At 39.6% G+C, this 11,610-nt stretch overlaps 1 protein-coding gene across 1 annotated transcript in view; it reads right to left on the bottom strand.

Annotated features, from left to right (window-relative positions):
• LOC113487633 (1,25-dihydroxyvitamin D(3) 24-hydroxylase, mitochondrial) overlaps positions 1 to 4,712 on the bottom strand; it is an 11,322-nt gene extending 6,610 nt beyond the window's left edge. The window contains exon 1 of the mRNA XM_026862319.1: positions 4,692 to 4,712. Within this exon, the coding sequence (XP_026718120.1) occupies positions 4,692 to 4,712 (21 nt within the window). The remainder of the gene's footprint in view (positions 1 to 4,691) is intronic.
• Positions 4,713 to 11,610: the final 6,898 nt, after the last annotated feature.

Below are 11,610 nucleotides of genomic sequence, written 5' to 3'. Positions count from 1 at the left end.
GGGCCAGCGCGGCAGGTAGCGGCACCCGCTCCCTGGCCAAGCCGCCTGGCCTCCGTGCGAACCGTCTCATAACGCTATTTTCTCGCTCTTTATTATTATTATCTTTTAAAATTATTATTTTAAATATTCGTCTTTTTAGGGGGGCGAGGCAGCGAGGGCGCATCTGTCTGAAGCATGGGGCGGGGGCTGTGGTGTTCCTACTGCAGTGCACAGGTGGCTGAATAGCTCGGTCCTCCCGCAGTATTTGCGCTTTGAAATGATGGAATCAAAAGTGTGGGGAGCTGAGGAATAACAAGTTTTGGTGGGTGGACTGCTCTTACCCTATCTGGCTGACTAACCACCTATTTATGAATGTGGGTGCATCATCTGAGAAGGCAAAATTCCCTTCAATATTAGTGTTGGCAGTCATTAAATTCTGACAAAAATCAGTTATTGTCATGAGATTTTTAATCGGAAACTGCACAGTAACCCTCAGAGTGAGCCAAAGATTTTCATGCTAAGTGAAGGCAGGAGAGGATCTAGCACGGATGCAGCAGCTCCGGTCACCTGGGTACTCAGCTCTCTGTCCTCTCCTTGCAAGAGAAGCCAGAGAGGCTGTGGCTCTTGCTACAAGTCAAAAAGCTACTGTAAATCAGAGGACTTCCAGGAAAGACAGGTATGCTACAATGAGGACTTGATTTTCTCCCACCCCACACTACCTTTTTTCATCTTTCCCAAGTTGCATTTTATGACTCAGCTCTTAATCCCCTTTATTTAAGTGTCTGACGGTAAAATGCAGAATGTGCAGGTAGATGGGTGTGTTAGACAAGGGACGAGCAGAGGAATAATCAGAAGATGGGTCTGACACTGAACCTGAGCCCCATAAAGGCACACGCTTCAAAGTCAAATTAATAACAGTAAAAAAGGCCAAGGTAGCAGTGATCAATACAGAGAAAAATGTACAAAAGCATAACATCTCACTGCAGACCTTTTCTGTGATTTTCCTATGTCCTTCCCAATCTTGCTGCTCCCTGTCAGTGATTTTCTTTTACAGAATCATGGGCCACAAGACCAGAGCACTTTCTAGGCAAGCTTTAAAATTAAAGCTGGTTTAAAGGTTTGCAAATTTTTTTTTAGGGAAACACCACAACAAATTGATATTCTTGTGATTTGTTTTCTTTGAAGCAATTCTACTGAAAACAGATCTTGCTGTCCTTGTAGACTGAGTGCAGTTTGGGCTTTGTTCAATGATAAGTTCTTCTGAGAAACCAGACAAGAAGAGACAATTTGTGTGCTCTGTGGACACCTGTCTAATTAAGGAATCAAAATGAACTCATTTGAAGGGTCACAGCTTAGTGCCTGTGAAACAATCTCTTTAGAAGAGTCTGGAATAGGCAAGTCAAGACTAAACTGGGCACAGGTCAATTTTTCCATGTTCATCTCTGCTACAGGGAAGAAACCACCCTGTTAATACGAAATCTTCTCTATTAAGCTGTTTTTAAATTACAGAATGGAAAAGGTTCTATTTAACTTCTGTGGTCGTGATGTAACTCTCTGGCAGGGAAGGTCGTATATTTGTAGCTCAGCTAGGCCTGGAGCTGAGAGAGCTAATGATTGCCTCAATTTCTGGTAAGTGCAGTTCTAAGGGCATTTTCAGCCTTCACTTCTTCCTCCCTTCCCTTTTAAGAGATCTCAAAAAACAAGCCTTTAATTTTCAGCAAGATCTTTTCTCGTGACCTTTAGAACATATCAAGGTTTATCTTAAGAGTAAAGCAACACTAGTTACAGGGCCCGTGAACTGAATTTTGGGGGCATATCCTCACAGGAGTATCACTCCACTGAGGCACCTGTAACAGTGAAGATGTCACCATTGTCCCACAGATGTCTATCCACAAGACTTCTCAATACCTTTTAATAATTGTAACAGCTAATGACAAGTGTGAGTGAAAAGCCCTCTTTGCTTCTATGCTATAGCAAGGAATATTTTTAGGTCAAAGACCAGGAAACATCTGAAGATCAAAACTAAATATCTTATGATATATATTCCTCTATGCTTCTCTTTTGCTACAGAAAAAAAAAAAGTGTTTTGATTTCTGCAGTCTCAGATGTCAGGAGAGAATATTCCTTGAAAAATGATCTCCCAGTGTGATGCTTCTGTAGAAGATCTGACGGGGACTGTTGTAGAAGTACAGAAAGGCTGTATCACAGAATATCTTTTTCATCACTAAAATATTTAATCACTACCCAAAGTCCAAGTTTTGGAGCTGCCTCCTAAGCAGAAGTAATTGCTAGCCCTACCCCTTGGGAAAAAACAGTAGCATATTCTTTAAATAAAGCTTGGAAATCCCATCAAGTGAAGAACTCCCCACCAGGATTTAAGAGACTGTGATGTGCTTGGAAACCCTATTGAAATACAACAGCTGAACTTCCAATAAACATATCAAAAGCATCAAGCTCCTGCAAAGTGAACTGAGTGCTTTTCATATAGCACATTTCAAATACACTGGGTATTACCAAAATAACTCCTCAATGGGAAAGATCTTTAGATTGGTAGTGGATATTCTTAATACCTGTAATTCCAGGAGGTTTGTTTTGTGACATATTACACAATTCCTGTCTCCTGACCTCTACTCTTTTTTCTTGTTGGAAAAAGGGATTTTTTTCTATTTTGGCCCTGAAATGCTTTTGAAGTCTCCTGCATTTTCTAAAATGCTACAATGTAAAAGTGCCATAGGATAATGGGTAGACTACATGGGGCGAATCTCTGTCACAGGCAAGGTATTTCACAATGCTGGGGAAGACAAACTGAATGCAACTTGTGAACTCTAGTGTCAAAACACAGAGTTGTTATTCCAGGTTTTTGCTCATGTTTGTTTATACACTTCAAATTCTATATCTCTTTCCAGCTGAGGATCTTAGGGCTTTGTAAATACTAATGAATTTAACCTCAGCTTAGGAAATGGGAAAGTACAGTAATTCCCATTCTGCAGAAGAGAAACTGAAATGTATTTGAAAATTGAGATCTCAAAGTTGTTACTCTCATAGACTCTCACTGTAAATGAAAGCAAAAGAAATCCTTATTATATTTTTACTCAAACAGTTTTTTAATACTAAACTCTTCCAACTGCATACTAGATGATTACACTCCTACAAGATGACAATAGCAATGTGGAAATAAAGGTCTGCTGAGCAAACCGAGGCCAAGGCAATCCTTAGAGAGGGCTCTAGAAAAAAAGAAAGGTAGATGAACAGCTCAAACTCCACCAGCCAAGGAATCTTCTAGCTGGCCATGACCTGTTTGAGATATCTACCTCTGCAATAAACATTGCGACATTCAACTACTGAAGGAGTCTCTAATAAGTAAGCACATGGTTCAAGAAAATTAAGAGATTTCTTGACTTAAATTAAGCATAGTTAATGTTCACTTAAAAAAAAAGTTGAACCATCTTTTCTGTGAATAAATATATATTATCTGCTTTCCATAAAAAAGCAATGCTCCATGCATACTTCATTCTCTAGAGAGGTTAAGCTCACAGGGGGATAAGTCAGGAAGAAAGTGGTGAGCATGGACCAAGAAATTGAGGTCCATGTGTCACAAATGAAAGTATTTGACATGGTTATGATTTAGTAGCAATTTAAGATTTATAATGGTGTGAGGTAGATCAAAAGGTCGAATTTTAGCAGTGCTTAATGACTGATCAATTTAAAGATTAACAAGGTGATTAGGTAGAATATGTTATAATTAAAACAGCGACTTGATTACAGATTTGAGGATGACAAAGATGACACCATTTTACTATGAGGTGCCCTAAATCAAAGTATATATATATATATATGTATATATATGTATATAAGTATATGCATATACGTATAAACACAAAACACACACACAGACAGACAAAAATATTTGGATCCAGTGAAATATGTAGACATCCACACTCTTGGCACCCCGAGGGTGCTAAGGGGGTGCTTTAATGCTCTGGTCTGCTGCGCTTCCCAAACCATTTCAGGTTGGTATATGGCCTGGGGGGGGAATCGCACCAAGTGGCCCAAGGCTGGGGGGAGGTTCACCACCACCACACCATGACAAGATGTTCTGACAGTCAGCTTGGAAGTATGCAGGACTTGACTGGCTCTTCCCTTTTCTTCTGATAACTAGAACTACTCTCTGGGCTTTTTCAGTCTCTTTTAGCAACCTTGAGCTAAAAGAGCAAGGAAGGGAGTTGTTGTAGCAAAGGAGTTGTGCATTTGGATGCTGTGAGAATGAGTTACTGTCCCAGGCTGAAATTTTCTCTTTGGATGGAACTGACAGAAGTCTAGAATCTTTCTTCACCTTCCACACAGCACTGTGGAAGACACATTTAGTTTAAAAAGCAGTAGCATTTAGGAATCTATCAGAACATTTCATTTTTCAAAGCTTCAAAGCTTTTCAAGGTTTACATTCAGGAGGCAGGAATTTCACTGGTGGATATTGTGCCATGGAAGGTGATACTGGAAGTCCTGGTTTCTCTTTACTAGTCTTCAACACTTCCAGGGGGAAACTGAGGGAATTCAGAATGAGCTGAACCCCTCAGGATGGCTTAAAAGTACCTACTGAAATCATGATTTTGTGACTGAGCAATAATTGAGGGTGGATACCTTCATACTAAGCTATACAGGACAAGCCCTGTTGCTTCTCTAAGCCTTGTTTCTCCCAGACATCCATAACTCACCTTTTCCCTGTTGACACCCATCTTATCCTTCTCTGTTCTGCAATTATTGACATGCTTAATGTACGATCCAACTACATTTTACATTTTTCCTGATGAGTAGGGATGTAATTTGGTTACTTGAAGAAAAATTATGTATGTTTATGACAGTGTAAAAATATAAGTATCAATTTATTGGTGATTTTATCAGTGTAACATGATGTTATGCAAAGAAAATCTTAGAGGACACAAAAATGTATAATGTAAATTGTATTTTCCTCATCGCTTGAACAGAGTGATTTATCTTCTTATGCTGCTTAATGATCCATGACATGTAAGCACTGTGCCTTTCAGTCTAGTCTTTATTGAAATATTTTCGTTTAGTAGCATCAACAAAAGACTATAATGATATAGATTCCAGAAATCACCATTGAACTCCTTTAGACCTGCAGACAGTCCTGTGTAAATACACAATATCTAGGTATCTATCTTTATTAACTGATCCTAAAGGTATAGAGGGCAGGAGGGTTCTGGGAAGTATTAGGAGGGACTGTGAAAGATTCCACCTGAAGTCTAAAGAAGCATTTGGGCGGTCAAGTTATGCCCAAGGAATCAGTTAAAATTTGCTGCATCACATGGAGACATGGAGTGTTAGATCTCTATACAGTTAAAAATGTAGATCTTCAGGCATCTCAAATCCGAAAGCACCTAAATTCTGTAGGTGTTTGTGTATTTATGTTTCCAGCTGTAAAAACCCCTAACAGCTTGCGTCTCTGCCTAAATGAATGTATGCAGCTATCCACATTCTGAGACAGTAATTCTTGGTGATTTTCTCCCATTGGGAAATTAATCTTGATTCTAGCTCTGCTTACAGAAACAGTGTACTTAAGATCAATTGTGTATATTAAATTTTATGTTCAATTTAATGTTCTAAGACATTTTACATGTGCAGTTGCCTTGTGTTATAGTACTGAAAAATTATGAAAATATTTTCAGTTTTAGTGGTATTAATAACTTTACAATGTAAGTGACCAAAAAGTGCCAAAAGGAAAGAAAGTTTTTGGAAGCAGGAAATGTTGAGCATCCCTTTAACTCAGACAACACTTGAAAGTTGAAATAAAGGTCCACGTTCATGCGTCTGAAGCTTTTAGTTGTTGTGTGACTTTCTTAATTGCCTGGAAAAATAGCTGTTATATGACTTCTTGAGAGAATTTGCTAAAGTTGGTTATACAAACACTTGAATCAGACTCAAACTCATGCAATTTACTGGATTTGTTGATTAAGCCTGTAACGTTTGCATGGATTACTTTACTTTCGGTCTGATGGATGTGTTTCTGCTGAGCTAAAACTGACCTCATACAAAGTTTTTTCAAAGCAAACAGATGCTTGTTACTTGCTAAGATTCTGAAGGCTCTATTTCTATGTGAAGCTGCTAGCCAGTTTGTCAAAGAAAAGACAATAAAAATATTTTTCTTGCACATTTTGCTTATATTTATCTTATAATAATATTTATCTTATTGCTTCGGTGTTGACATGTTATAAAATCTCACAAAGCCTAGCTGTGTGATTATAGTCTTTCATGTTAATTTTGTATTATACTGTACTATATTTCTAGAATTAAGAGTTTCATAGATATTAATATCTGGTCTCTAAATTCCCCTGAAATACCAAGATAATGGGTGATGCTCTCATGAGGTTAACATCTTCGACTCTTGATAATATATGAGAAAGATGGTTTAGGGGATTAAGTTAGTAACTAAGTAAGCAGTGTCTCTCCCCTGAGCCAGTACAGAATTCGGAGCCACAGCCAGCTGTTAGTAGCTTTCGTGCCGTTTGCAGTTAATGCCTTCTGAATGATATGCAACACCACAGCTATGACCATTTGCAAGTGTTCAGAGAGGAGGAGTGCTAGTTTTTAGTATTATCATCATCTTGCCTGTGATTACAGTTTGGTAATAATATCAGATCTCTAAATTTCCCAGAAATGGCAAAAAAATAGGAGATTTTAAATGTTTTTTACTAACTATTATGGAGCACTGCTATTTCTTCTCAGGGAGAGGGTGTGTGAAACAATCCTTGTCTGTGGTCTTTGGAGTATTTTCTGATAAAAGGTCTAATAGATATGTAAAAGATACCATTAATCCAGCAGTACTTCTGTAAACCCACAAAGAGATGAGTTTGATCTTTAACTACTGAATTGCTGTGAACTGAGTGCATTTTGCTTCTATTGTCTTCATTAAAGCCACAAGAAAATATGAAAACTCTATCTCCCTTTACCATTAGTCAGCCAAAAGGCACTTGGGCTATGCTTTGCTGAACTCAATACCCTCTGGGCCACATCCTGGTTACTCCTATTCATTGCTTTCTGAGGGATTAGAGCAAACTGCATCAGTAGTTCATCAGATAAAGCCTTTGCCTGAAATCCTGCTGTTTATTTCAGTTCAAATGCCTGGCCACAGACCTCTCTAGGGAAGAGTTTAGTTTCCTCACATGTATGACTACTGAATGTAACTATTGCCCTTGGGAAAACATTTAATATATTTATTGCTCTCTTTGGTAAAGTATCAAATGAGCACATTTGATACCTCCCTGAGGAAAACTCTCCCAAACTCCACTGTAATTCTGCCAACACTCCCCTCAGAAGAAAAAAAAAAAAGACAAACTTGTGCAGATTAAAAAATGCTGAGTAACACTACAGACGGGGCACGTTACTGACAGACCTGCTGTGAGTTTAGAACAACTCTCCAGAATCAGTAGCTAATAACTTTGTAATGCTTTAAGATGAAAAAATGCAGCAGGGTGATGGTTAAAGAGGGAACAGGACTCTACTCCTCCTGATGTGTATTTTTCAAGAAACACATACTGACTTTTTAAATTGGCACCGACAGTGCTGCTCTTAGAAATGAAATTATTTCTACCTGTACAGGTGTAACTGAAGATCTAATTTCAGGTAATTTGCGAGCAGTTATTATTGAAGATGAATCACAAAAGTAAAAAAAGAGCAAGACTGATACTGCAGTTGTAGGCCCTGTAGAGAGACTTCCAGTACAGCCACAAAAAGTTCCCAGTAAACTGAGAAATGTTCCACCGCTAAAAACATTTCTGGAACAGGATGGATTGTGGAGTAACAGAAATACATGGCCAATACTTTGCACTCTGGCATATTCCCTGTTGATGCTGAGATGCCAAGTAGTGGTGAGGAAGGGCAGGGCTGCAGAAATAGCTCTTTATTTTAAAAAAACAACTGTACTGTTGGGCCAGAATTATGGGTTTATAAAGTACTACATTTACAGAATATCCTCTTCACAAAGGTGGAGTAAGATCTTCTAGTGTGTTTAACCATCAAGGGATTTCCCAGCAAAAGGGAATCTCCAGCTTCCATCTCAGGCACGAACAGCCAGCAGAAACTCCCCTTGGCTACACGGGTCCGGCTGATGCTGCAGGACTATCTGCAAAGAACTACAGTGAGGGGAAAAAAGAAGTTTCCTTCACAGAGGGTAAAGTTTATTGGGATTACTTGCAGAAAGGTGCTAATGCCATATAATAACTCTAATACTGGATGTATGAACATAGAGGAGGTCTTGGTGATGTTGCTTTTGACTAACAGGAGGGATTTTCTTTCTTTGAAAGAACAAGGTTAGAAATCTGATAAAAAATGCCTTCCTTTCCTCAGACTACAAAAGAATGAAAAACTAAGGGGGATTTGTTCTATAAATACCTAAGACTTGTATTGTTGAGTTGATATGTCTTTTTGGAAAAGAAAATCTCCTTAGAAGGGGATTGTTTTTCTTCAACTTCCATACCCCCTGCAATGCTGGTACAGGAAGGGCAGACACAAGCATTCTGACATAAGGAACTTTATACCACAATAAGTCACATTATCTAATACTGGAATGCCATGCCACTGCTAGCTCTGCACCTACATGATATGGAAGCTGTACCCCTTCAGCATACTGGCGTAATCGAAATAGGACAACTTTGTGCATCTTTTGTTAATAGTGATCCACTTCATAAACGACAGATCTAGATAAACCAACCACTTTGTCTCCATTAAGTTTTCTCCATTTCTAATGTATCTTCTATTAACAAACATTGCTGGTGTGTGAGTGTTTCAAGATGTTCAAAGACTGAGAAAAGAGCCCTGTGTAACTTCAGGGAAAAGGGTAAAGAGTTTGGTAATTCAAAACAACTCACTTAGGCAGCAAAGAGCATGGAAGGTCCGTTTCCTACTGAGATGTATTGCAAAAGGCAATAGTAAGACGAAAATGTGAAAAAGAACCACGAATGAGATGTAAAATGAAGGGCGTGGGGGTTATACACACCATGGAAGGGATCCCTCCGCAGTGCAAGGTGAAGCTAACCACACTTGAAACAACGAGGACCAGTACAAGAAAGAGCAAGTCCTTTTATGCAACTGAAAGAGAAATGAGCTCACTGAGTTCAATGAGTTTATCTTACTCCACCACTAGATGTTTGCACTCGTGCACTGTTTTCCCTTTTATTTACATAAGAAAGGTCTACAGTAAGTTACTCCTGGCAACATGCTCACACCACAAATCTTGCCTGAGCATGTGGCAGAAAAAGATTTATTTTCAAAGCATTCAAGTCATCAGATTCTTATGAAATCCACTCCTTTTCTCTTGAAGGAAATTACATTGGCTCGGACCTAACATGTATTATTCAGTTAAGTCAACCTCGGAAATAACCATGATTTAGACTATATCCTTTCATAGTAGGATCTTCAGGAAGAGAGGATAGCTGACTTAGGGAAGAGTAAGAGAATGGACAGAGAGATGAGAGTTTGTTCTCTGAGCAAAAGAGAGATTTAGAATTATGATTATGTTTTTACATAAGCTAATAATAAACTAGTTCTCCAGGGACAACATTTGTGATTAATTTTTTTCCCTCAGAGGGAAGCAAGTCAAAGTTATGCACCAAAATAACTGTCAGTCTGAAGGCCTCTCAAAATATTTTCTTTTCTATACTGTTTTTTCTACTAGTTTGTAACAGGATTTATGAAATGAGCGGTCATTCTGAACCAAAAAAACCAGATCTTTTTCATTCAGTAAATATCCATTATAGAAAATTTTGATAGTTCTAAAATTTTTTTCCCTCAACTAATTTTTAAGATAGAAATCTGCTGCAATCTTTCCCACAAGTAGCTGTGACTCTTACATTTATTCAGCAAAAAGCAGTTACTGAAAGAGAGCTCCAAAACCAACTTTACTTTGAAATAAAGCTGAAGGCCATTGGTGCAAGCTCCATCTCTGTAACTAATTAAGCAAGATCCCAAACTTTTAATTCTTACAGACAGTAGGGCTGCTATACTCTTTCCATCTATGATGGGCAAAGTCATGGCTGAGAGAGAATGGTGTTAGTGTATGTGCTAAGACTTGAATGGAGCATGCCATATTTCAGCTCTTCCTAATAAGGCCTAATTGCAGGAAATTAATAGGAAACTAAAAATATACACCCATTCTTCTGCTGGGTGTTGCCTTCTATTGTTCCCCACAGATCGCCTTTGGAATGGACTTTTATGAGCTATCATGGAGCAAGGATTCTCCTGCAGCTGCAGGACTGGATTCTCCCTCCGCAACAAAAGGTTCTAACAAAACCAAAACCTAGCACTCTGTTCCACTGATTATTCCTATATTTTTCATTAAAGCGGTCACTGGATAACATACAGAGTTATTTTTCTATGGTTCAGATGTTAGGAAGAAGGGGGGGAGACATGAATTTGGATGCCACCAGACAGCAGGAAAGTGTACATCAGTCTCCTATATCATGAATAAGTGTTTGAAGAACAAGACCATTGCATGCAATCAGAGTATTAGGCCTTTTAAAGCATAGCTTGGGAAAGAAAGTTATCAATTTTGCCTTCTGGTCTCTGGACTCCAAACTGGTGGAGGTGATTCTCAGCAGCTCTGAGAAAAGGTTCAGCAGTTTTGGCTGCTTGGTACTGAATGTGCTGACCTGACAGCTCCTTGGTCACAGTGCTGTCTCGTTTTCTTTCTGGGGATCCAAACTCTTCCCAGACACTGCTCAGTGAGTTGCAGACTAGCTTTCCAAATTCCTTTCCGAAGCCAAACACTTTAAGAGCACACCGTCCAGAGCTCTGGACTCTCCATCCCCAGGAACTTTCTTTGGGTCTAACTCTAATGACTTTCAACTGCAGCTCACAGGAGGGCATAGCCGAAAGATGAATCACAGCAAAACACCTGAAGATATTTTCAAACACCTTTCCGAATCTTACACCACATGCTTGTTGCCATCCCACACTGGCAGAACAGTGTATCGCTTGGAAATCTTTCTAGCTGAGGTGTATTTAAATTTTTGAAAGCTTGCGGGTACCGAAGATGCTGATCATTCTTCAGGAAGGTTTTGGCAGACTCGAGAAAGAGCTGATCGCAGAGTGGCAGAGTCTCCACCACTGTTGCCCGCAGCAGTGCCTAGGCCGGGCTCTGCCGGTGCAAATGCCTCCAGAAGTCCTGGCAGTTTGGAGCCCTCGTGTTGTTTAACATCCACATGTGCCCATCTAGCAAGGCCTCAGGCTTTTGGATCACGGGCCTTGTACCCAGTGCAGCTGAGCGTCAGGAACGCACAATGCCAGGCCTCTCCCCCGCGCTTGTGAAATGTTGTGATGAGCTGGTTGGGGTGTTTTGATTTTTTTTTTTTTTTGGTAGCTGTGAGAAGCTAAATAAACTTAAGCATGTGGAGGCAATTACACAGTGTAAACGCCAGCTATCCCTGTTTCTGTTTAGAAACTGTCAATCAGCCTTTTCAGAAAAATATTTATTTTTGCTTAAAAAGTCCCTCCGCAATGATTTGAACTTGAAGGCCTCTTCCACCTCCGTTTCCAGAAAGGCAGCTGGTCTGGCTGGCGAGGGCTGGGGACAGCTCCGAGCCCTTGGCCCCAGGCTGGGCACGGCGCGGCCCCGGGGGG

Source organism: Athene cunicularia, assembly GCF_003259725.1.
Source record: "Athene cunicularia isolate RWA chromosome 20 unlocalized genomic scaffold, athCun1 chr20_part1, whole genome shotgun sequence".
In the NCBI taxonomy this organism is placed as follows: domain Eukaryota; kingdom Metazoa; phylum Chordata; class Aves; order Strigiformes; family Strigidae; genus Athene; species Athene cunicularia.
The sequence above is the reverse complement of the archived record's forward strand: the minus strand, read 5'-3'. Positions and strand labels throughout refer to the sequence as shown.